Genomic DNA, 26,088 nt, shown 5'->3' with positions numbered 1-26,088 from the left:
AAAATAAAATTAATGGTTTATGATAACATATGATTAAATGATACTGTTAGTAGAATGGACATCATGGGGATGCTAATCCTTCTTTGTACATAACCATACTCCCGAACCTAACTCTAAAAAAATATATAGACCAGTTTGTTATTCTTTAGATGGACCTAAAATCTATTTAGGACTCTGTCGAATAGAATAAATTTAATAGATGACTAATTGCACCGAGATAAAAAAAGATTGATGACAACTTTCAATATTTCTCACGTCTAGCGGTCAGATTTCCAAACCCGGACATTACAACAAATATGTAACTGCAGCTTGAATTTTATAGACATTTTGATCTTCCTTGTCTCCTAATTAAGCTATGAGGAATGGCTCCCAGATGTAAGCCCACTCCTTTCCTCTGGTTTTTTTTGTTTCTTTTCATGCTTGTTTTAGTTGTTGTAAACAGAACTCCCTGCATGAAAAACTACATCAAGAACCATAGGAGGGTTGGCCAGAGCACACACCCCATGAAAATGTTAATAATGTCGAGGTTCATTTTCGTCATTCACAATCTTTGATGCTTGATGAAATTAATATTAAGATGATAATAAAAAAATTTTTATATCTCTTAAATTAAAAGTATTCTTAATATATAAATAGAATAAAAAAATTTTATTTATTAACTATTGATTTAAGATTAGATATCCATATTAAAAGTTTGACCATTACCATGAAAAACCTAAAATAGGATGAACCAACCAATTTATATATATATATTTTATCGATACATCTTACAAATGTATAATTTCTATATATGTGATGGTAGACTCATTTCCAAGCAAAGATCTATCAATAACCAGGATAAAATACAACTTGTGAAGTTCTATTGTAATTTTAACTCTCTACCTCTGGATTTAAGTGATGAAGTAGCTTTTCAGTGAAATTAAAATGTTTGGTTTAAGGGCATTTATATGAGATGAAAATGTGTTAAAGGTGGGTTGGTGGCGAGGCTTGGATTCCTTTAACCAAAGAGGGACACACCTTCTTTGATAAAAATTAATTCAAAATTTCAAAATTTAGGGTTGTGGTTATTATTATTATTATTTTTATTAAGGTTCAATCTTAGCTTGAATTTTTTTATATAGCTATCAAAATTTAAATTAATTTAAATATTTTGATATTTATTTTTTTTAATGCGAAAATAAAGTTCAATTTTTTTTTCAATCAATCTGGTTTTTTTTTTTTTTAATTTCATTAAAATTTTATTAAAATTGTACCAGGGGAAGAGATGTCACCCCATCAAAATACTTAAAAAAGAGTCCCTAAAATTTGAAAACAATGCCTTCCACCCAAAACAGAGGCAAATTCTAAAGTCATGGGTAAGCCCAATCAAAAACTTAGACCTATACGTCAGTAGACTCCTGCTATCATAAGAGTCCCTGCTACGTTTATTAAGTATCAAATAGTCTAATACAATGCCTTGGCCAGGACTGGCCATACGGACAAGGAACCTGGATTGTCCTAACAATAAAGTAACACGCCTAAACCAGATTCTCATCATAATACATAACACCAGATGCAAGCCAACAAACAGAAGAAGAAAACAGAACATAAGACTTTCCGATGCCTTAGAGCTTACATAGAAAACATAACATAAAACGTCACCTGAAGAAACATAAATTCTTCCATCTAAAAGCAGCAATAGCATAACTGCACCACTCCTCCAAACAGATTATGCCCCCCCACCCTGATCACATAACACCAATACAAATCCCAACAGCATCAATGATCCAGAATAGGAGCACTTGACCAGCATAATCACACAAGAAATGCAACACATACTCTCCTCAAACAAAGATAATAGAAATCACCACCATGCGTGAAACATTGCAGTCCCATCAATGTCAAATTTTATCAATGAATCGGTCATAGTGTCACGGTCTCAAAAAAAATCGTGAATCTCACATCAATTATGTATTAGAGTGAGATTGAGTATTTAAATCTTCACGTCACCTTCAACTTGTTGCACTTTAAATGCGACTATAGAATCTGACACAATTACAAATCTATTAAAATAAACTTCAATTGTCTTTAATGTTTCCAAATATTATATAAAATATTTCCTCTGTATGAAGAAAAAGAAATAAAATTTCAATGGGAAAACTGAGGACATGTTTGTTTCCTGTAACGGAGTGATGGGGTTCGAGTAAGGACCTGTCTCTTAAAGTTTTAAATTTTTATAAATATTAAATTTTTAATATAACTATTTTATAAATATTATCTTTTCCTCCAACGTGAAATTCTGGTGAATAATAGAAAACATTTTTCCTGACAATAAGAAGACAATGAAAGATCAGGCTTTAACTCATTTTAATCGTAGCCCCGTGGACGACTAGGAAAGGTCCAAAAATATTATTCTATCTCTTTGGGCAGAAGCATAGAGCTTTTCATTCATTCATTCGATCGGTTGCAAGGAAACTTGAAGGAAGAAAGCTTTTGCACCACCATGTGATTTATTGCTATATCTATCTCTCTCTTTTCTTTTCTTTTTTTCATTTTTTAACCTTTTAAGTAACTTTCGAATTTATTTCATGTACTATTATAAGGACAAACCTATTATGGAATCAGTTTATAAATAGTTCTTTTTCGATGATGAAATTTACCTCACTTTTTTTACGAGATTTAAATCAACGACAAGGCAACCATCAAACTTTCGGATGGTCCTTTTTGTGAAATTGTAAGTATTTTATTTCCCCCTGACAAGTTTCTAATGTCATGAGAATCTTCGATCAATTAAATGAAAGACTTGAAATGGCATTCCTAACTTGAAGACGAATAAAATCATTTTTCGAAAAAACAACTACAAAGCAATGATCAATCACTATCGACGATTTAAGCTCACTGCTAAGTAGAATTCTTAATTTCTTTTTGAAAAGTAAATTTCATTAATTGAATGGGTGGCTTGGATACAAATATGCCCAATTGAAAGAGAATTTGTTTTGTGTATTGGTTAATTTGAAAATTATCTTCCAATTTTGTAAAATAAAAAACAATTTTCAAGATTTTAAATCTGTTTTTTATTGATTATTAAATTATTTTCATTAATCATTTTATTTTGACATAATAGTTGAAAACAATCATTTTTTTTATTTTGTTCAATCAAATCTTATATTTTTATTTTAAATCAAATATATCTTTATAACTAATGGTTGATTAATCGTTATTAATTAAAATATCATTTGTCATTTTGTATTCACATGACCTTGACATGATATTAATGCGTATAGTGAAAATACCATAAGATCATGTCACTATGTCACATTATCATACTATGACATAATGCTATTAGAAGTTTTTTAGTAAAGATTCAAAACTTGATATAATATATTAATTTATAAATAAATAATAAAAATCATTTTTTAAATATATATATATATTGTATTATATTTTATTATAATATATTAACGTATTACGTAAACATTAAGATAGTTGAAATCACTTTGTTGTTATAGTCATCTACTCCCCTCTTGTTGTACAATCGGACACTGCCCCTTTAATGTTTACGAGTCAGTCCCAAAAGTCATAAAAGGCTGTTCATGACTTTACCTTCTTTTTCATTTTTCTTCGCTGCAGTAATATACGTACATTTTGCAGCACCACTCAGGGACATGGTGGCTGAATGAGGCATTTAATTTGCCAGGCCATTTAAAGAAGGGTCAAAAAACTGAGAAAGGGGGACAGCCCCAAATCACCTATAGACATGACAGATAAGGGAAAATGAGAAATTGAGAGTTACAAAATTCGAAAGTAGTTAAGGTGTTTAAATTGTTAAGTTATTACTGTAAATATGTAATCTTTTTCGTTTGTTTTTATCAGGATATTTACATTTTAGATCATGTTTGATGAGGATTTATCGATACTTCAAGTCAAGACGTTTTACAATCCAGATTAACAAAAGGATGGGTTCAATCTATCCTTCGTTAATCATTAATGAAGATTATTAGCTTTGGGATCTTAGGACCTTGGGGGGTTTATAAATGAAGGAGACAAGGAGAGTTTTTTCTTGTTGTGAAAAAGTGTCTATAATAGTAGTTGTACATGTAGGGAAGGTGAGGCAAGATCTGAGACTGTATCAAAATGGGCCATTGGCAATAAATTTAAGTACAAAGGGGAACCTAATTGGACTGGGAAGGATGAACTATATTCAGGCACACCATCTTAACGAAGGTTACCCGACCTCGATCACTTCATAAATGGGGATTTTAGTGGTTATAAAATTGTGTCCTGGAAATGGTACTATACTTTTCACATGTATAAGAGGGTATTTTGTCGCAATACATCGTGATAGGATAAATTATATCACATTAATCAAAAGATTAGAGATTTGACCCATATTTTTATAGATCTTCATTTTTATTAATACAAATATAATTTTTTTCTTAAAAAAAAGTTCACAGATATAAATTATTTTTGGATTATATGATCTACCGTAAGTGATTTATTAGTTACAGTTAAGGCAGTGGCCCCATATTACAAGAACCCTACAGGCTCAAAATTTATAACTTCGGGGACAAATTTTCCGGTAAATATAACTCTACTGAAATTACTAATCTTATCTTGAATTAATTTGTATGCCATTAAATTTGAACCTCAACATCATCAGGTCATCTTTAATCTCGTGTCTGGTCTGTAATACATTAATGTGTTTAGGACCCATTCTTCTTTCCAAAAGTAAATACATTGATTAAACTTGTCAGTTTGAGGACATGGTATCATGCAACTCCACGTTGCACATTCATAAAACCCCAAGTTTGCTCCCTTTTTTTTCCCTATCAATCTCAAGAAAGTACTCCACAAAAGTATTAGTTTCTCTAAGGTTACACACAAACATAACTTCACAGATAATTTTTCTCTAGTTATTGATCCCATTAAAAAATATACCATTAATCTCATGATTTGGACTACTTATTATATAGTCAAGAGAGGACTACTTTCGAGTTTGATTTTAACTTCTCAACTCACACTAACAAATAAACAGGGTGGAGCCAAGGAGGCAACGGGTGAGTGCCGTCACCCTCACTTTTTAATTGCTTATTATTATATATATAATTTGAGATATATAGATTTATAATTTTGTATGGATACCTTTTAGTCACTACTCATGCAAAATCATGAATCCATAGCTACAAATAAAAGACCTAAAAAATAATTTTAATAACCATTAATTCTGCAAAATTAAAATCTTGTAGATTTCACCAATGCATTTCCTTTTTCCCGTCCAGCCGGTGAAAGACATAATGTTGGTAAGTTCGAGTGCAATTCTGTTGTAACCCAAGGCAATTTTAAATACCTTTGATCAAGCTTGTTGGCAAGGCCATAGTCATCTCGACATGTCTACATCTTGTTGACAAGGTTTATTGTATTTATCATTTTTCTGATTATTTAGTGTTTTTACTGGTGAACTATGTTTTTTTTTTCAATTCAATATTTTGAAATTGTGAAGCTTTGTAAATTACTTTTTATTAATAAAAAGGACTTGTTTGAGAAAAAAAATTCTCTTCCAGATAAGTATAACAATTGCTTAGATTAGGCCGTAATAACTAAATCATAAATTCTACCTAAGCATATGAAAGGGCAATAAAATACATTTCAATCATATGTGTGAGACCTAGAGCTCCAATAAACAAGCACAACTTCAATAAACAGCTATATCATAATAAATTAAATTAAAAATTCCTTGTGGTAATCATTAATTAGGTTAAGTATTTCATTAAATTGATGTATCGACTTTTTCTTCACAATTTTTGTTTCAAAAAATTCCAACCTAGGATTCCAAGTCTACAAACTTATTTCAAGGCTATTATTTTGTTTTCACATCTTTATCAAACTTAGCTCGATTTTCTAAAAGAAAGAAATGTGTTGTAGAACTTGAAAGCATTTTTCACGTGGGGTCATCTTTCATGAAGTAGTTGGAGTAATTTATACTTGATGAGTTTCCATGTACAACACACTGACTAATATCCTCTATATAGATTTGCCACCAAAGCTTTCAATTTGCCCATCACTCTTCTTCTCTTATTATTCCTTCTCTTCCAATCCCCTTGCCGGTATTGTCTTGGCTTTTGTCCCTGGAAAAAAATGGGTCGGTCTCCTAGTTTCAAGAAAGAGGGTTTGAAGAGAGGACCATGGACAGCCGAAGAAGACAAGATACTCACTGCTTACATCCAAGAACATGGCCATGGTAGCTGGCGCGCCTTGCCTGAGAAAGCTGGTGATTGTTTTGATATATGCATATACACAATCCCTTTTAGTTTTATATCCAGCATCAATTTTAAATGTTTAATTTCTTTTTGTAATTTGCTTTCTGTATTTTGTGTGTGTATATATATATAGGACTTCAACGATGTGGGAAGAGCTGTCGACTCAGGTGGATTAACTACCTAAGACCTGACATTAAAAGAGGAGAGTTTAGTTCACAAGAAGAGCAAATCATTATTCAACTCCATGCCCTTCTTGGAAATAGGTAAAGAATTTCTCACAACTTTATGGCTTTCCTCCTTACCAGAAAAGGAAAAACCCATGAATTTCTATGCCAAGCAGACACCAAACCTTTTCTTAAAATAGGATAAATTGATATATATATATATATGTATATCATGTTACTTGTTGCTGTGTATTGGGCCAAAACTTAGGGCATGATATATTAGGTTGTTTATCTTTACTTTAAGTATCACATTTTTTCTTGTTATGTTTATCTAATTATATAAAAAAGGAAAAAATACAATTTTTTTTTGCATTTTTTTACCGAAAATTTCTTGGTTTATTTCAGCTCCCTACTCTTCTATTAATAAAATTAAAACAAAAGTAAAAGAAAGGCATCACGTTTTAACATTAATTAATTATATATGAATTACGTTTTAACAATCTGTTTAATTTTACCCTGCCATAATATTTAGTCATCAAGTCAAAATTATATAGTTTCTACTGCTCTGTTATATATCTTGGATATTCTGCTAATGCTGATGACCTTTTTATGTTCTATTTTAGGTGTTGTTTTAATTTTAATTTGGTGTTGTTCGTTTTATGTTTTGAGTGTGGTTAAGTCTGATTCTAGTGTTAAATGAATTTTTTTTTTTATTTTTTGTTTTATAAGGTACGTTCAAACAGTTTTTTATTCCATTCATTTGATCGAGTAAAAGAAAGTCAAGTTTGTAGTTATTAAGAAATTTCTGCAGCTCCAATAGAAACTTCATATAAATTTTTCCAGGGTAATTATGATGCTGATTTCATCGAATTCTCTTTATATTTGAAATTAATTCTACCATAAAAAGTGCATGAAATTAATTCATTGATCATATTTTGTCACCTTTCGTTTGCATCGATTCATTTAGGTGGTCAGCCATGGCAGCTCACTTGCCAAAGAGAACTGACAACGAGATCAAGAATCATTGGAACACACATCTTAAGAAAAGGCTAATCAAAATGGGAATTGATCCTATGACCCACAAGCCTCGAGCAGATGCCTCAATCTTCCCGTCTGGTCCAGGCAAGAGTGCTTCAAATTTAACCCACATGGCTCAGTGGGAGAGTGCTCGGCTCGAGGCTGAAGCCCGGTTGGTCCGTGAGTCAAAACAGGTTGTTCCGAATCCTATCCAACGAAAAACCCAGTTTCCCCCCACTTCGGGTCAGCTGATCAACAACATTGCTGCAGCAACATCCGGTAGACCGAGGTGCCTTGACGTGCTCAAAGCTTGGCAAGGCGTAGTTGCTGGCATGTTTGCCTTCTCCAGCCAGGATCTTGGGTCTCCAACCTCGACTCTCAGTTTCCCGAATGGAACGGTTCGAGCCCCGGTCAATGGACTCGCTGGCTATACGGATGGTGAAATGGGACCCCATAAGAGTTCATCAACCGGATTGAGAGGAACAGCTAGTACGGAATTAGACGGCCAAGATAGTTTGAAATGCGTTGATCACATGTCTAACCAAATGGAAGAACTTGAGGAAAAAATTTTGGATAGCTTCGTCGAATTGCAACACGTGACGGATTCCGCAGGTGATGCATGGTTTGAGGACTCATTCAGGATAGTAAATGAAAATGTACCACTTGCAGATATAATGGAGGATTTGTCAGGTGCTTTAATTTTTAATTCTGGCGTTCTGAACTCATCAATTGGTGACCAGAAATCGATTGAAAGTTGCAATGACAACATGGTGGAGAATAGTAATTGCTGGAATAGTGTACTCAACTTCGTGAATTCTTCACCATATGGATCACCAGTGTTCTGATAATGTCTCACTGTAGTAACTTTGAGCTGTGGCATTGATCTTTTGTAACAAGGAAAATGTACGTTCTTTATCAAAAACTATCTTAGAGATTACATCCATTTCTATTTGTTTCCCTATTGAAAATATATATATATTTAAATTTTTACATGAAAAGTGATCAAAAGATAATCATATAAAATCATATATCGAGTCAATAATTTGATTTAAAATAAAAATTAATTATTTTTAAAATAAATGACAGAACAATAATCGTCACTGAACACCTACAATCTCTCCTTCCTCCTTACACTACTAATGATCGAGTTCCTCTCACTCCTGTTTCTTTTCTTGTCAAAATAGTTTAGTAATTATATATTTTTTGACCGGATAGCAGCTGGTGGACAAGGTCTCGCATATGTAAAGGTAATTAAAAGTAGTTCCATTAACCTTGTTGGAAGCTTCAGCTTATATCAAATTCAACAATGATCGATCTCCTCTTTCATGCCAGATATTAGCTCAGAAAATTGAATGCTATGAGCCATTTAGAGTACTTGTTGAGTTAGTGCTCAAAGATTTCTTAACGATTTTATAAATTTAATTGAGAAGTGACTTGCATTTGAGCCAAAAGAACTGCGATATGCCAATGACTCATCATAATTATCAATATTAATCATTACTTAGCGAACAAAGTACTCTTCAATTTGGAAATATATCAAGCCATAAATGACTATAAACTTAAACATGCGATGAGATATTGTAAGTGATAAAATAATTTATTTATCACGATCTACTGAAATTCAATTTTTATAAATAACACATTCACCTAGGATTCTGCTAGCCTGGCTTTTTGTTTACTGGTAGCCTTTATTTGGTCTGTTATGCTGGTTCTGCCCTTGTGATAACACACCAAAATCATGGGCTATGATTTTGTAAAGTTCAAGGGAACTCTCAATTCCCTCTTTGTTAATGAAATTTACTACCTTTCAAAAAATAACACATTGACCAATAAACAAGATACAGGATCCAGGGTCTTGCCTAGGACCGCATGTTGCTTTAACCTGTAGTATATTTAGGGTAGGCCTTGACATAGATTTTGGTTAGGCCAACCCAAATAACTAGTAAGAAAAGATTCGACAAAATACCCATCACCTCCATAAACAGCATGCTGATTAGTTGCCTAATTCAGAACAAAGAGAATCGTGTACAAGTGACTGATTTTGTCAAGGTTGAGATAATCTCATTTAAGAGCTGATAAATTCAATGTTAGGTCTCAAAAATTGCAACCCAAAAAGGGGTTTAATTAAATTTTGAAGACAGTGAACTAAAACTGAAACTTCAAACCTTCAACATATCTTTGCATCGCTTTCTTTCATGCTAGCAAAGGAAAAATAAGCTGTGGGAACAAATAAAATGTTGAAATATATATACATATAGCAGTCTCAGTTTTCTGAATCAGTGCTGTGAGCGTGCTCACATAAAGGCACATTTAAGGAAGTAGCTGAATAATTAAAGCTAATTATTACTAAAAAATTTTATTCAATTGGGCTCATGGGTACCAAGTAAAATTTGTTGGTAGTGGAAAGAAATTCTTCACAACCAGTTTTGGTAAACAGTGTAAACAATATCTTTAGCTGTCCCTCCAGCTGCGGGCAGGAATATCTCCCTGATTGGACAAATATCCATGGATTGTTTCCTTTGCCTCCAGGCTCCAGCAGAAAAAGGCAGTTTGACAGGCATGAAGGCGTGGAAACAGGGGAATCATAAATATTTGAAAGTATTGGGTTTACATTCCTGCATGTATATTTCTTCCTATTGATTAATTTTCACAACCAACTTTTTTACAACACCCTTCTATGGTTTTATGATGAGTTAAGTTTTTCACTTTTTTAGTTGATCAACTCTATTTAAGAAACACTGTTAAATATGTTTCTCAAAAAAAAAATTGAATTTAATTGCTATTACTAAGTGTGAAGTTTGGTCTATAGATGAAAATTTGATTTTGAAGTCAAATTTTGCGGATTTGATGTTTACTCAAGCTAACTGAAATTTTAATTTGGTATTATAACTGGTAATTGAAAGCAAATGTAATCATACTCACAATTGTAAATCTCTACAGATTTTTACGATTAAATTACGATTAAATCTGATAAAATCAAATTCCGAACTAATTAAAACCTCAAACGTAATGAATCTCAAAATGATTTAAATCGTAATAACCGATTTTGAGATAATCAGAACCTAAATTAACTCAGCATAAACCTACTCCCCCAATTGGCATGCCAATGAGTGTGGATGTCATTAATCACAGCAAAGGATTGAGCCCAGTAAAAATGAATTGAATTCTTCCCAAGGGGAGAGACGTTGATTCAATCCCACCAGAAGATATGTCTTCTTCCCTGTAAGCTTCATGACGATTTATTATATTGAAATCTGTGCGGTCCCAAATGATCACGTATAATTTTTTTGGTGGCCTTCTTTCCACTGTGCAAGAAACAATATCGTCGTCAACTGAAGTTTTTGAAGGTTCACAATGATTACTCGAATTGAATCAAACATTTCTTTATTGCTCTTTTGCTTTTGAATCAGTGCCAAAAAGAACAGAAAAGCCAAAAAAAAACCATCATGAGGAAATCTTGTAACGCACGTGAAACAGAATTTCATACCCCACAACCATACACCAGCTGCCCTCACCCGTCGACATTGATTTGGATTAATGCTTCTTTCTTTCTTTCTTTCTTTTCTATTGCCCATAAATATTATTAATTCAAAATAGGAAAAGAAATTAAAAAAGAAACTTCGTAAATGAGCCTTTTCTGACTTTTATTTCTATTGAGTATTCAGATTTTTTAAAAATATATATATATAAATATTACCTTTGATTTTGGTATCAAAGAGTAATAGTCACTTAAAACGTGTAAATTAGATTGATAAAATATATATAAAAAAATAGGGAAAACATTCAGAAAAGTACAACAGGTCGAGAACAGGAAAGCCTCGGATCTTATTTTTTAAATTAAAAATCATGTTTTAATTATTAAGTTAAATTTTTTTAATTCAACTTTACTATTATTGTATTATAATATATTGGGAAAAAGAAAAAGAGGAAGATGAGGTTGGCATTGCGCAATTACAACCTTCAATCAAATTAGTACAATTTGCAATGAATATAGGCCATACATTAACACAACATCAAAGCCTTTACCTAAAACAAAAAAGCCAATAAATTAATCACAATTTAATAAGGAAATTTCCAGTAACTTGCCAGACTTTAATTCGGATTCCAGCCGAGAGTAATTTGGACATTCCATGGAAATGTAAGTAGTTCCACAATTTTATTTCGTCAATTCAATTATAGTGCCATTTACTTTAAATGCAGAATTCATGACTGATCTCTCTCTCTCTCTCTCTCTCTCTCTCTCTCTCTCTCTGTGTTGGGTGAAGAGTGTGGGGTGGCTTTTGCTCATACTGGCTTAATTGATTGATCATCACAAATTCTCAACAGTTTGTAGTTTATCATAATTATTGCAATTAAATCAATTTTCTTTTCCCTACCCGATTATGTTCACATTACAGACAAACTTTTAGGTAGTAATAAAATCTATGGATATTAATAGAATAAATATCTATTTTGTTACCTGATAAATGAAGAAACAAAAGTTATTAATACCATTTGTTATGTTGAATAAATTCGTAGCATTTATCTGTGTGAAGCTCAACCTTCGATCAAAATGTTTGGTGGTATTGATGTGTTTTTGGACCCATGGCTTTTCTCACTCGAAATATATATATTTTAAGCAAATGTCAGGCACTAGCCATGTTCTAAGAATAAATACGTATATACACATAGAACTAACTTTCCATCTCTTCTATTTTACTTTCATAACCAAATATACATATATATATATATATATATACACACACTCATACATATCCTTGAAGAATAATCATGAATATATGAATAGCTCATTCCAAATGTTCAGTAGGTTTCAATGTGGATACCTGAGTGATTAATTCCCTGAAGTAGTATATGTATGCTGTATTTGGGAAGAACCTTTGGGATTAACAACAAAAATTTGGATTTTTTCTTTTGATCGGCCATGAAAGATTTCATTAAGTCAATACTCTATACAAAATTCTTGTCAAGCAGCCCGTCACAATACAATTAGTTTTAAGTTGGATGTTTGTTTCAAAATTTAACATAAAATTAACAAACTTTATCTTCACTAGTACAACATGATAAAGTTGTTATGTTTACATGTGAAATCCATGTTATATGATAAGCTCGTTATGTATACATATAAAATATATATATTGTATAAGTTTGTTATCGTTATGTGTGACGAAATATTATGTAAATTTAGAATATATAACATGAAAATATAGATGTAAAGCATATCCATCCTAAAGTTTAACATATCTTTATGTGGGGGTGATTGATGCCAATATGGCCGAAGCTTTGGCTGTGAAAGAAGCTGTTATCGTTTTCTCTGTGTCAATGTCGAAAGCTTGTAGTTTTGAGATTGAATCTGATTCTGCTAATGTGGTTAAATGGGTCCTAAATCCCCACGAAGTCCCCTGAAAAATGAGACGAATTTTCATATTGATATCTAATCTGCTTAGGATGCTTTCTAGGTGGAAGATCAGACATATAGCCAGGTCAGATAACAGGGATGCTGATAGCCTCGTAAAAGTGGTGTACTGAGGCGACTTGATTTTGTTTGGATTAACTATGATTATGCTCTTTCACCTCAAGAATTTGAGAATGTATAGTGCCTGGTTTAGGTGTTTGTCTGGTACCAACAGCTCTGGATAAGAGGGTTGTGATTGATCTGCTGGGGACAGACAATGGCCTTGGGGCTGGGGCGATGAGTGTCTTTGAAGCAGGATGGTTTCTGTTCACCTGCTCCTTTGTATATTGATTTTAAATATGGCATAAAGGTATAGCTTTTCAAAATACGACAAACATACCACGCGTAAATGCACGATGTGCATCTGTATAACTAGAAATGTTCGATTTTATAATTTCCTTTATTATAAGATAAATCAAAGGTTTAATTATTAAACTAAAACTTTATGTCAAGAATAAATCAAAACTTATGATATGCTGCTGATGCTGCTGCTTGTGCCTCTAGACTGTAGGCAATAAAGAAGGGTGACCCCAATGTGCAAACCATGAAACAAAGCATTGGCCCAGAATAATTTCTAAAAAGTACATTCTGATATTGTCTGTCACCAATTTGCCTTCCTCTACTTATTTATTCTTATCTATCAAATTTATATAGTAGTAAGTATTTAAACAATGGTCCAATTTTATCTATATGTATTTACTACCGTATAGTACCAAATATCATCATTGCACTTCTGGAAAGTCTCTCCTGTCCTTTACCCTTAGGTAACTTCAATTGCCGCGGTTTTCTATGCTTGTATAGGGACTCTGATCCCTTGTTCTGATGTCGAAATATAGCATACTCATTTTACCTTTTAAAAAAAAAAAAATCTTTTACCCTTAAGAATTTCATACCTACAGGTAATTTAGATTTTTTTTTGGGTTAGTTCCAATTCTCCAATGTCCCAAAGGACCACAAAGGTTTCAAATTAGCTGACTATACATTAAAATTTTTTAAATCAACAATATTTAATCATCAACATAACTATTAACTATTATATATGATGGAATAGTACTAATAAACTGCTAACATTAGCTAAATTTGTCACAATTTTTGCATAAAATTCATAAATGCATAGATTTTATAATACAAAAGCGATTAGAATTTTGATAATTAAAATGAAATTTAAGGTTTTATATTGTTAGTCTTATGACTTATTTTTTTTCCTTCATAAAGAAAATAGGTAGTATAACTTAATTGTTTAGATGCAAAAAAATAGCTCTTAAAATTAAAAACAAACACTTAAAATATTGACTCCAGTATAAAGCCTTCATTAAATTTGAAAATTACGATTTAGTTAGTTCATTATAATCCATAATTTTTTCTCATTTACGTTTTTTATTTTTTTCTCAAACAATTATCTTTATTAATAGAAAAGCTTCAACAACATCATAATTCAAAAAGAAAAAATTGAAAAGAAAAGCACTTGAGACATATTACATTACAATACATATATGCCTATCACCAACAGGCTTCTGATTTTGTAATAAAACTTTTTAAGTGAAAAAATGAATGGTTTAAAACAAAGTAGCAAAGGTAATAATACAAATTGTGTTTAGTAGTTTAATTGAATATTTTCAATTTTATGTGAAAAACAATGTAATTTGTGTTACTGCCAACAAAAAAAATTGATTATGGCTTTATTAATTCCACAAACATATCTATTAAATTTTTTAATTTATAAATTAATTTAATCAACTTTCTATCGCAATATTAAACACGTTGACAAATTACTATTAATTTATAAACTTCGACATGTAAATACTTGATTCAATAGTGATGTATGTATCTCCTTATTATAAAAAATAAAAATTGAATTTTATTTTATTTCAAATCCAAATTCAAAAAAATTAAAAAAAAAGATTTGTGAATCTTTTGATTAGCGAATAACATATAAATATAAAATCACATTTTCCATAATTAATTAATTAATCTAATTCATTTGTTTACAGTGGAGGGTATAAGGGTCATATAGCTGTGATCATATTTACTACACTATGGCCTATATATTGCACAGGTATTTCTACTTCACCCATCTCTCCCCACATTTTACTTGTTTTCAACTACGTAATCTCTCTTTGTTTGTCTTCTTCTTCTTCTAAGGTTTGGTTGGCTTAATTTCCAAGAATATGGGGCGTTCTCCATGTTGCGAGAAGGTGGGGTTGAAGAAAGGGCCATGGACTCCAGAGGAAGATCAAAAACTCTTGGCTTATATTGAAGAACATGGCCATGGAAGCTGGCGTGCCTTGCCTGCAAAAGCTGGTGATTAGTACCATCTGCTCCGTTCCCCTTTAAGTACTATTAGATGGCCTTCATTTTTTGTAGCAAATCTTGTTAACTTTCACCTTATTTTTTGGCTTTACTTTATATATAGGACTTCAAAGATGTGGCAAGAGTTGTAGATTAAGGTGGATTAACTACCTAAGACCTGATATCAAAAGAGGAAAGTTCAGTTTACAGGAAGAACAGACCATCATTCAACTCCATGCCCTTCTTGGAAACAGGTAAACACAACCGAAGTGCACTAATTTTGGTTTAGCATTCAAAAAAATTTTATCTAGTACAGCTGTTTAGCCTCTGGCTTTCCCTCATCGTTTTGGTATTTACCAGTCGTTTGGTGGTTCTGATGAGAGCTCTTGTTCCTTGTTTCTCTCTAGCTTTTAATGGGGATATCCTCTTCTAGGTGATGGTGTTATTCCCGTAGGGTAGATTTAGGCAGGGATTTTATAGGTAGAGATAGTACGGTAAGGAGCAACGAGTCTTTTAGTTTGCGGTCCTAATGACTGCATAATAGCGACAGTATCAAGTGCTTACTCCGGGCTGCTATTCCATTTTTGACAAGGTCATGATACTCCCCGGGTGATATCGACACCGTACAGCAGCTATATTACAGTGATTACCAAGCTAGATTTTGGTTCATAATCATCCTGCAATTGGAACCATCGCCATGTAGAATCTATATACCATCAAGCAATGCTACTTTTTTTTTTTTTTATGTCATGGAGGTTACTGGACTTATATAATTGGAATTTATGTTCCACAGGTGGTCGGCTATAGCTACTCATTTACCAAAAAGAACAGACAATGAGATCAAGAACTACTGGAATACACATCTCAAGAAAAGATTGACCAAGATGGGGATTGATCCCGTAACTCACAAGCCTAAAACCGATGCCCTCGGGTCCGCCAGTGGTAACCCCAAGGATGCCGCCAACCTTAGCCACATGGCTCAATGGGAGAGCGCTAGGTTGGAAGCGGAAGCTAGATTGGTCAGAGAGTCGAAACTAGTTTCGAACCCTCCCCAAAACCAGGTTGGCTCCTCCTCTTCCTCGGCGGCTCCACAATCCAACAATGCTGTGGCTCCAGCAACTAGACCGCAATGCCTTGACGTACTCAAAGCGTGGCAAGGTGTAGTCACCGGATTGTTCACCTTCAACAGTGACAACCTCCAGTCTCCAACCTCAACGTTGAACTTCATGGAAAACACGTTGCCGATCTCTTCTGTTGGATTCAATGATAACTTTGTTGGGAACTCAATCAATCCTTGTGAAGGTGATGGGATCGTAAAGGACAGTGGCGGGAATGATTGGAAATGTCTGGAGAAGTCGAACCAAATTCCCGAGTTAAAGGAAAGATTGGATAACTCAATGGGATTGCATGAAATGGCCTACTCCTCAGAGAGTGCATGGTTTCAAGACTCATACAGGGCAGAAAATATGATGGAAGGTTACTCGGATATAATGGTTTGTGATTCTGTCGATCAGCAGAATTCGTCAATGACGCCTGGAGAAAACTTGACTGGAACAAGCTACGCTAGTTCTTTCGAGGAGAACAAGAATTATTGGAACAGCATACTTAATTTGGTGAATGCTTCACCATCTGGTTCACCTGTGTTTTGAAAGCTGGATAAGAGTACTCCCAGCTCTAGAATTTGATTGATAAGTGCATTCGCATTCCAATTAACTGTAACGAGAAAACTTTCAATTTAATAAAAGTTACTAGGTTCTAGTCTACCTAATTTAAAAGCCATGATCAGCAATTGAGCAACAGATGAAGCTATCTTGTTCTCTTTCATTTGGCTTTCATGAATTTCTACTCTTGATTGAATCTTGAGCACACTTGGAAACATCAGTACACCATTTTACTTTGCCTGTTCTTGATCCTATATATGGCCATATAGAGGAGTTGTATCATCCTGCCTATTTTAAAAATTAGTACACAATCTCACAAAAACTTTGTCTAAATTATCAGGACAAAATGTTCCACTCGTCTTTTAACCACATTTTAAGAGAGACTAACTAGCTTGCTATGGACCGGTGAAAGTCGAATTCTTATGTACAAACGAATTTTCTGTTTTTCTTCTTTTTTTTTTTTTGGTATATATATAGTCTACTAGTCTTCAATCTCTCCTGGATCGTGGACTTTAACCATATTCAACTTGATAAGTTCAATTTTTATCGAATTATGGCTGCGACGAAAAGTGAATATGGAAGAGATATAACAGATTTTGAGAGAGAAATCATCAGTCTCCAAGAAAGCGATGCATCCATTACCGGTGCCTGTTGCTTTCACTCCTTGTGTTCAAAGCTTGGGGAAGATCCATAAGCCTTTCGACTAGACAAGGGGACCTGGATTAGTTATTTGAGCAAGCTGAAAGAAAACAAGCTAGAATTTATGTAAGATTTCTGTATAGTTTGAGTGGACTAAACACAAGCTAGCTTCCAGGAAAATTTTGGCATATGCAAACCATATTAGTAGCTAGGACTTGATTGGACGAATGCAACCTTGGAATTACGTGTTGAAAACAGCGTAGCTTTAAAAATTGCATATTCGTAGAACCCTTTATTCCATAGTGTGAGTGTCAGTTCCCATTGAAGATGAATCAATTAATGAATGGGCCACACTGCAGTCAGCCTTAGTCTCTCCTAGTCTGCTGTCTCAGCCTACCACTGCCAAAATCAGTATCGCTGTATAATGGGGATATAAACATAAGCACCTTCCCATTGTTTGTGGCTTTCCTCTTAGTTACAAGTGCAAACCTGGCAGCCGACTCAAGATTTTACATCAGAAATAATTACAAAATAATCGTATAAAATTATAAATCAGATTAATGATCCGATTTGAAACAAAAATTAAAAACTTAAAAGTGGTGGCCATCAACCCCCATAACCACCTTCGATTTGCTCTTATCTCTCTTCATTCTCACGTGAAGAATATATGTACAAATATAGATTGAAATTCATTGATCTTATTATTGTTAAACCACATTCTGCAATAATCCTCTAAACAAAAGACAAATAATCCAATGAAGATACACTAACATTCATAGTTGCCTTATCACATTCTGCAATAACCCAGACCAACCTCCTAAGAGGAAATATGAAGAAAAGTAATCTAGTCACACCCACACAACAGACATTGAATTAGGATTTATAGAATTATCTACCCATCTATTCAATTCTTGCCAATCATCCAATTGAAATAGAAATTAGTTTGATGGAGAAGGAAATGAGAGAGAGAGAGAGGGATTAATAAAAGGAAGGATGGCGGTGGTTGCATCAGAGCGTGTGAAATAGGTGTGTATGAGTTGAATTTGATCAGCTTCATTGATGTATATTTCAATTTTATTTATGGTTATTTAGTAGTAATAATGGCTGCATCTCCTACATCATCTAATCTTGTTGGGCCCTTTTAAATATCTTTAATAAATACCTTGCTTTCCTTTTCACCAATATCTTTTTATATTTATTACTGCTCCAACAATGCATTTCTCTTTACACAATATACCAAAAAATTTTATGCTATATATATGTATATACTTTGCTAATTAATCTAATTAATTATATTTAATTCGGGATTGAAATACATCCATAAAAAAAATGGAGATCGTGAAAATGAAACTATTTTTTTTCAAAATTAAAACTCTTATTTTTTTTTCTAATTTACTTGTCGCTAGCTAGATTGGGGTGTTCATGTTCTAGCTATAGCAATAACTCCATTGATTTTGTAACCCAATTTTGGCAATAATAATTTGTGGTCACTAAATAATTTATTTTTCTTCCACTAATTGGAGCAATCATGTTGTCAAATCTCAAGCATTACAAAATGGAATGCTCTTGGAATATGTGTAAGGGACGGGCCTACAATCCTTCTGATCATATGGCCTGCCGACCTATGACTTTTGTAACACACCAAAAAGCAAAAAAGAGAAATTAATTAAGGTGGTGACTGTTTGATCCTGTAGCAAATAATATATAGTGCTACTAATAAATTAAAAATTATGTAAATATGAGTATCTTTTAAGAGTCTTTCGTTTGGCCCCACAATGCTTGTCTACACATTTGGACTAAGGCGAAGGTGGCATTGGATTACTTTGAGCATAGAGCACTAAATAATGAGGAAAGAAATTATGATAGTCTGGGAGAAACTCAAGCAACGCTATGTCAAACTTATTGTTGATGCATGGGAGTGCAAAAGGGCAACCGGGAATGACAGCAACGGGTGGTTTGACCAGGGATGAGAATGGTAATTAGATTGTGGGGTTTACATATAAGGTCAATATCTCTTTCTCTTCAACAGCTAAACTTTGGACTATCTATCAAAATTTAAGTTTATGTTGAAATAAGAGTTATAGAACAATACAGGTTGAATCTGATTCTTTTTTAGTTATATAGAAAATTTTCAGTCAAAGTATTACTATAGATCTGAATACTCATCTTCGAACAGATATTAAGAAGTTACTTTTACAAGATTGAGATTATTCAATTTCTCACATTCATCGTGAAGCTAATTAATGTGTCAATTGAATAGTTATACTATGAAAACTTATCTTTGGGATTACACATCTTCGAAATTCCTCCAAATAGTATTTTCACTTGTTTATATATAGACACTTTAGGTGTATTATGGATTAGCATAATATAGGTAGTTTTGTTTGTTCTTTCCCCCGTCACAGAAAAAAATTATGTAAATAATAATCTTACAAAGAAAATATGCATTCATAATTTAATGGAAATCACACCTACACTGCCAACATAAAGAAAAAGTTTTAAAATTTTTATTAAAATAGTGAAAAAAACAATGGTTTGGGCTGGGAGCAACCCCATGCTTTAGCCCATATGCTAGTCCATCCTACATGGCTGTACATAATCATTATTCAATAGTTGGGGCTTCGGGTCTAGAAAAGTTTGTCAAAGAGCCAGTTTGAGGTTCTCAAGGGAGAATTTCAACTGTAGGAAAACATAAATGGATTAATGAAATATCCAAAATTTTTACTTTGATTGGATTTGTATATCAAAGATCTTTTGAAGAAAAAATAACAAGTCCGTGTCATTTATATGTATCACGAATTTAATTATTTGATAAATTTTTTTTGTCTATACGAATTTACAATATCTTGTTGGCACGATTTTTTTAAGAATTTTTCTAGTAACAGTACATTAGTTTTATTAAGTGATGTTATAAAAATTGTATTCTCACATATTATTTTAACATAAGTATACTGTTTTGTTATTTCTTTCTAATATAAAAAAGAAATGATCCAAGAATTTTACTTTGATCGAATATGTACCAATCTTTTACCTTCTTTTCAAGATTAATGAAGAGTGGTTCTAAACTTTGTTAATGAATAATGAATTGTAAATACCATAATAATAATAATTTGTCCATTATTTTCTAATTCATTTTAGTTAAATTTTTACCAGGAAAAGGAATTTCCTTTTGGAATGTGTAGGGGGTTGGTATAGCTTGGACTAGACATCGAACTGGGCTTGGTCCTAAAGACTTCATTGGTTTTTTACTTCCTAACTGTGAGTCCCTGACTGAGAGATCCTTTATTTATCAGACTTAGAGAGGAAAAAGGCTGCTTATTGCTACTATTTCTCTTGCCTCTTTAACTTAAGGCATAACTGATTAACCAGCAGTCCATAACCAGCTAGCCTAGGCGTAGCATTACTAGAAATGACAATGAACGCTCCACAGTCTAAAATGAAAAAGCTGTCACCCTGAAACAATTTAATTCACTTTGGTCCATCCCCATCAAGTTACTCAAACAAGGTTTTTTTTTTTATTATTATTATTTTTTGGTTCATATGATCAGGAGATATAAAGTGATGAACCGAATTCAAACTTGGAATGTCAATCATTTTAAAAAGATAATAACCGGTAGATCAAATCTGTAATATTCAAACAAGAATTACATTATCAAATTAATGAGTTGAATGGACATATATATAGTCACGTAGAAGTAACTAAGAGAAGTGCATGATTTTGGAGAGTGAATATACTATATATTCTTCAAATTTATACATTCTCTTGAAGAGAAGCTAAGCCGTTTTGGGGCAAATATTTTAATTCATTATTACCTCATTTAAGCTTTTCCAAATCTTATAGAGGAAGAGCAAGGTGCTTTTCTGCTAAAAATCATTGTCTCCGATGGTAATAGATTTAAGATTTTACGTGATGGGTAATTAAAGGGTAAACACATAAGATCATAAATCGATTTAATAATTCAATTCAAAATTAAAATTAAATTATAACATAAAACTGAAGCACCACATTCTATTCGTCCTTGATCTCAAGCTTTTAAGATCTTGGTTGTGGTTGAACTAGTGAACTGGTGGCTAACAATCGGAGGGAATGAAAGGCTAGTAGGCCCCCTGCCCTCTCCCCCTTGCCAAAAGTTTTAAAATTTCATGGTATACTCTTACTTTTTTTACAATTTTATAATTTTATCCTTACAATAATTTTTTCGTTTGGTGAGATACCCATAGTAATTAATCAACAAATAATTTTAATAGACTTAAAAAAAAAATAAAACCTATTACAATAAAATTATTCCCCAAACCCCATTGCCCTAAGGTCATGTTTGGTAGGTGGAATGGCTAAGCCATTCCCCCTCTATTCCTTACAAAACTTTATCCCCTTGTTTGGTTTGCTCTTGGGGAAGGAATAGTCATTCCAAAGGAATGGCTATTCTTTAAAATTAGGCAAAAGCTTGGAATAGCTAATACCATCATCCTCCATGGTATTAGCTATTCCACAACCATGGGAATAAAATCTATACATTTTGGATTAAAATATCATTATTTATTTTTAAAAATTACAAATTTAAATTTATAAAATTAATATTTTAAATTAAAATATAAAAATATTAATATTTTTATATTTTTATTATAACATATTTAAATTATAAATAAAAAATTAGTATTTTAAAATATTAATTTTTAAATTATTAAGTGAAATTTAAATTAAAAAATGAAAAATGCAAATAGAGAAAAATAAATCTTATTATAATAAAAAGGTTAAGTTATTAATTATATATTATAAAATATTTTGAATTTAAAAATTAATTAAAAGTATTAATATTTTAATCATAATAATATTTAAATTATAAATTAAATTACCAATTATTAATATTTTCAATCAATTATAAATTATTAAAATTTAAAAAATAAAATAAAAACAAATAATCATAATAAAATTTAAATTATAAATAAAATAGTAGTATTTTATAATATTAATGATTAAATTACAAATAAAATATTAATACTTAAATAATCAACTATTAATATTTAAAAATATAAATTATTAATATTTAAAAGATAAAATAAAATAAAAATAAATAATCACAATAACATTTAATATTAATGATTAAAGTATAAATAAAATATTAATATTTAAACTATCAATTTTTAATATTTTAAATAAATTATACATTATTAATGTTTAAAAATAAAATAATTTAAAAATAAATAATCATTATAAAATTTAAATTATAAATAAAATATTAGTATTTTGTAATATTAATGATTAGATTATAAATAAAATATTAATATTTAAAAAATAAAAATTAAATAATCATTATATAATAAAGGGTATTTTTGTCTTTTTATTTTTATTCTTTTATTATTCTAAAGTTATTTTTACCAACCAAACACTGTAATACGTCATAATAATCATTCCTGCTCTATTCCATTTATCATACCAAACTACGTAATACCTATTCTATTCTATTTTCATCTCATTCTATTCCCACGTAATAGCTATTCTATTTCATTCCTATCTATTCCGCAAACCAAACGTGCTATAAGACTCCACGACTGACCCAATTCTTGTTCACCCTTCAAACGAAAAATTTTGACTTTATCACTACTAATAATGACCTTGACATGGTACATCAATACTATACGAAAGGGTTACTGAAGCTATCGCACATGAAGTTGTCTTGTTAATCTACTCAAACTAATTTTAGTAGACTTGGAGATTAAAGTAAAATCTATTACAATAGAATTAGTCTCCAAACTCTACTGCTCAAAACCCCACAACTAACTCACTTCTTGTTCACCCCTCAAATGCGCTAATAATGACAATGACATGGTACATTAGTACTACTCGAAAGGGTACTGAAGCTGTCTACATGTAAACTTGTTTTCTTAATGTTTATTTAGCTTGACTTTTTTTCAGTTTATTTCTTTCTTAAAAGTAGAAGTCAGAACAAATAGAATTTTAAGAACCTCTTAAAAAAATAAGTAGCTTTTTTTAAAAAAACAAAATTTTAAAAAAAAAAGCTTAAAGAAAAGTTTCATATAAGTGCTTTCCTTTATCTTCTTTTAAAAAAATACCAACTTTAGGAAATACTCTTTTTTCTCAATCGATCTCCTTCTCCTCTCCATCTCTCTGCAAATTACCCTTCTCAAACGTAATCGATCTCCCTCTCTTCTCTCTTCTTCTACAAATTACCATTCTCCAACGTAAATCACGATCTCTTTCTCTTCTACATCTATGTCTGCAAAGACTATTAGAAAAAAAAACATAAGACCCATAAATAGAATATTAAAATCTAAAATTTTTTTGTTCTTACAAAAATTAACAGAAAAAAAAAACTCAAAATTGAAAGTTGCATTCAAGTATTATTTAAACATTTTCTCTCTTTTTCATCAAAAATGATTTTAATGTTAAAACTTAATTTCCTCTTTTCTCTTCTTTTTTGGAAATTGAAGCATCATGGTATAATCACTGCTAAACCAACAAAAATCTAATACTATTACCATTATACAAAGTTCGAGAGCGGTTCCGTTTCTATATGGATTTATTTGATTTTAACATCTGAAATCATTTCTATATGGATTTCTTTGATTTTAATATCTAAAATCGAATATAAGCTGAAGCAACGAGTTAGCATGAAAACCCTTTAAAGTTAATAACCAAATTTCAAATGCAGAAACTTAAACTCAAGTTGAGAAAAGAAATCTGTAATATTATTTTATGATTAAAAGAATTAAGTTTAAGGGTTCTATTTATAGTGTTTTAGGTCAAAGTCCTAATAAAACTCTACTTCTAATTGTCTAATACAACTAGAAAAGTTAACAAGAGATTTAAATAAAATAAATATTTTATTCTTTTTTAGAACATGACTATCTTAAAGTCTTAATATAAGTAAATTAAATAAAAAAAAAATTCTATTATACTTATAATTCCTATATAGAACTTCTAATTAAATAAAAAAAATTAAAATTATGAATATACCTATTTATGACTTTTGGACTTTTATTTTGACTTTTGATGCTCAGCTTACTCTAAAAAATTATCTGCTAGACATTTTATATCATAAGCTCAAAACATACTTATTCCACTTTGATTTATTAGGTAATTAAAGATGACATAAATACTTTTTATAGTAATTTTAATAAAAATTAAAATTTATATAATTTATTTTACCGAACTACTTACCAAACAGTTTTAATTTAATTTTAAAAATTATTATTTTTCATAAAAACTTCATAATAAATTTTAAATTAAAAAAAAAGTTAAACCAAATAAGCTATTAACCTACTCGAACTAATTTTAATAAATTTAGAGATTAAAGTTAAAGCTATTATAGTAAAATTATTTCCCAAAGTCCACTTCCCTAAGGCCCCACGACTGACTGACGTCTTATTTGCTTTTCAAACACGAAATCCTGATTCTATTACTACCAACAGTGACCTTAAATTGGTACTACTCGGAAGAGTTGCTAAAGCTGTTTACACGTGAAGTTGTCTTTCTTAACCTACTCGACATAGGTACCTTTGCATTGAAGCCCTTGAACAAACTCAAACATGCTGACAAAGAACTTATAACAAAACTAACTTAGCATAACTAATACTCTGTAATTCTTCTATCTTCTTGATGGTAATTACAATTTCAAGGTATTTGCCAAAAAAGGATGAAGCGATAATTGTCATTCCATTGTTCGATGTTGTTAGTTTTAGAAAAAGATGAATTGGGGATCACAGTCCTTCAAATTCTTAAATTATCGGTTCATCCAGAGTAATTAATAGTATTTTTTTTTTTGTTAAGCCGGCATTTTATTAATTAGTAGTACTTATTAATGTATCAAAATCTTAATTTGTGGGATTAACATTAGAAACTTAATAATTTTGCAATAGCTAGATGTGCCTCTAATTAATATTATAATCCCTGAAAATGCTAGTTGGCCAACAACTTGAATATTGGCAGGGAAGGGTAATGTTATTCAATTTTTTAATGGAAGGCGACAATCATAGACGTTATGAGTCCTCAAAAAATCATATACATATATTGGTTTCTAATGGGAGCATTAAATTCTTTAGGATTTTAGTTTACCCCTCCCTCCCAATAGAATTCAATATATGTACAAGTAATTTATTGCAATGGGAGTATGGCCATGGACTCAAATAGTGAATCTATTGGGGCCAACATATATATTTTTGGGTTTCTTTTTTCTTTTTTGAATGGAAAGGGTTTTTTTTTTTTTTTTGACATACGAGCTCGTTTAGGTAGCTTAGAGGACATTTTCACGTGTAAAACACCCGAGTTTGTTAGTACATCTGCTAAGTAACTCGCTTTACTTGAAATGTGTACGATGGACAGATCTCTGCAATTACTTTTACAAAGCTCGTACGTTTGAGCCATGCGAAAATATATAAGCCTCTCACTTCTGCTCTATTTCATAATTTTATCATTTTCTTTCCAAATTCGAAACAATACAAATAGTTTATGCAAATTAAATTGAATAATAATTTAATTAATGATAATCAAATATTATTTTCTCTAAAGAAACAAATGTAAATATTCTGTTCTCAATTTTTATTATTATATATTATCTATTTCTATATCTATATTTAAATCTAGATACGTGTGTGTGTGTGTGTGTGTGAGA

The 26,088-nt window shown here is 31.4% G+C and overlaps 2 protein-coding genes across 4 annotated transcripts; both read left to right on the top strand.

The window, feature by feature from the left end:
* Positions 1–6,038: 6,038 nt before the first annotated feature.
* On the top strand, positions 6,039–8,354 carry LOC18610360 (transcription factor MYB16-like). Of its 2 annotated transcripts, none has more exons than XM_018115072.2 (3): positions 6,039–6,247; positions 6,370–6,499; positions 7,368–8,354. In XM_018115072.2, exons 1-3 carry the CDS (start codon positions 6,115–6,117, stop codon positions 8,260–8,262), a joined length of 1,158 nt encoding a protein of 385 aa, XP_017970561.2. In that variant the 5' UTR covers positions 6,039–6,114; the 3' UTR covers positions 8,263–8,354. The 2 variants fall into 2 exon arrangements, with proteins under 2 accessions (XP_017970561.2, XP_088659633.1); XM_088803507.1 differs by having other exon boundaries at positions 6,039–6,280; positions 6,334–6,499.
* A 6,674-nt stretch (positions 8,355–15,028) lies between these two features.
* On the top strand, positions 15,029–16,807 carry LOC18610359 (transcription factor MYB16-like). Of its 2 annotated transcripts, XM_088803490.1 has the most exons (4): positions 15,038–15,170; positions 15,283–15,412; positions 15,952–16,457; positions 16,545–16,807. In XM_088803490.1, the coding sequence occupies exons 1-4, from the start codon at positions 15,038–15,040 to the stop codon at positions 16,805–16,807; spliced, it is 1,032 nt and encodes a 343-aa protein (XP_088659616.1). The 2 variants fall into 2 exon arrangements, with proteins under 2 accessions (XP_007046022.3, XP_088659616.1); XM_007045960.3 differs by having other exon boundaries at positions 15,029–15,170; positions 15,952–16,807.
* The last annotated feature ends 9,281 nt before the right edge of the window (positions 16,808–26,088 follow it).

Source organism: Theobroma cacao, chromosome 2 (genome assembly GCF_053813885.1).
Source record: "Theobroma cacao isolate CCN51 chromosome 2, ASM5381388v1, whole genome shotgun sequence".
In the NCBI taxonomy this organism is placed as follows: domain Eukaryota; kingdom Viridiplantae; phylum Streptophyta; class Magnoliopsida; order Malvales; family Malvaceae; genus Theobroma; species Theobroma cacao.
Note: the sequence above shows the minus strand (reverse complement) of the source record. Positions and strands in the feature narration are given on the sequence as shown.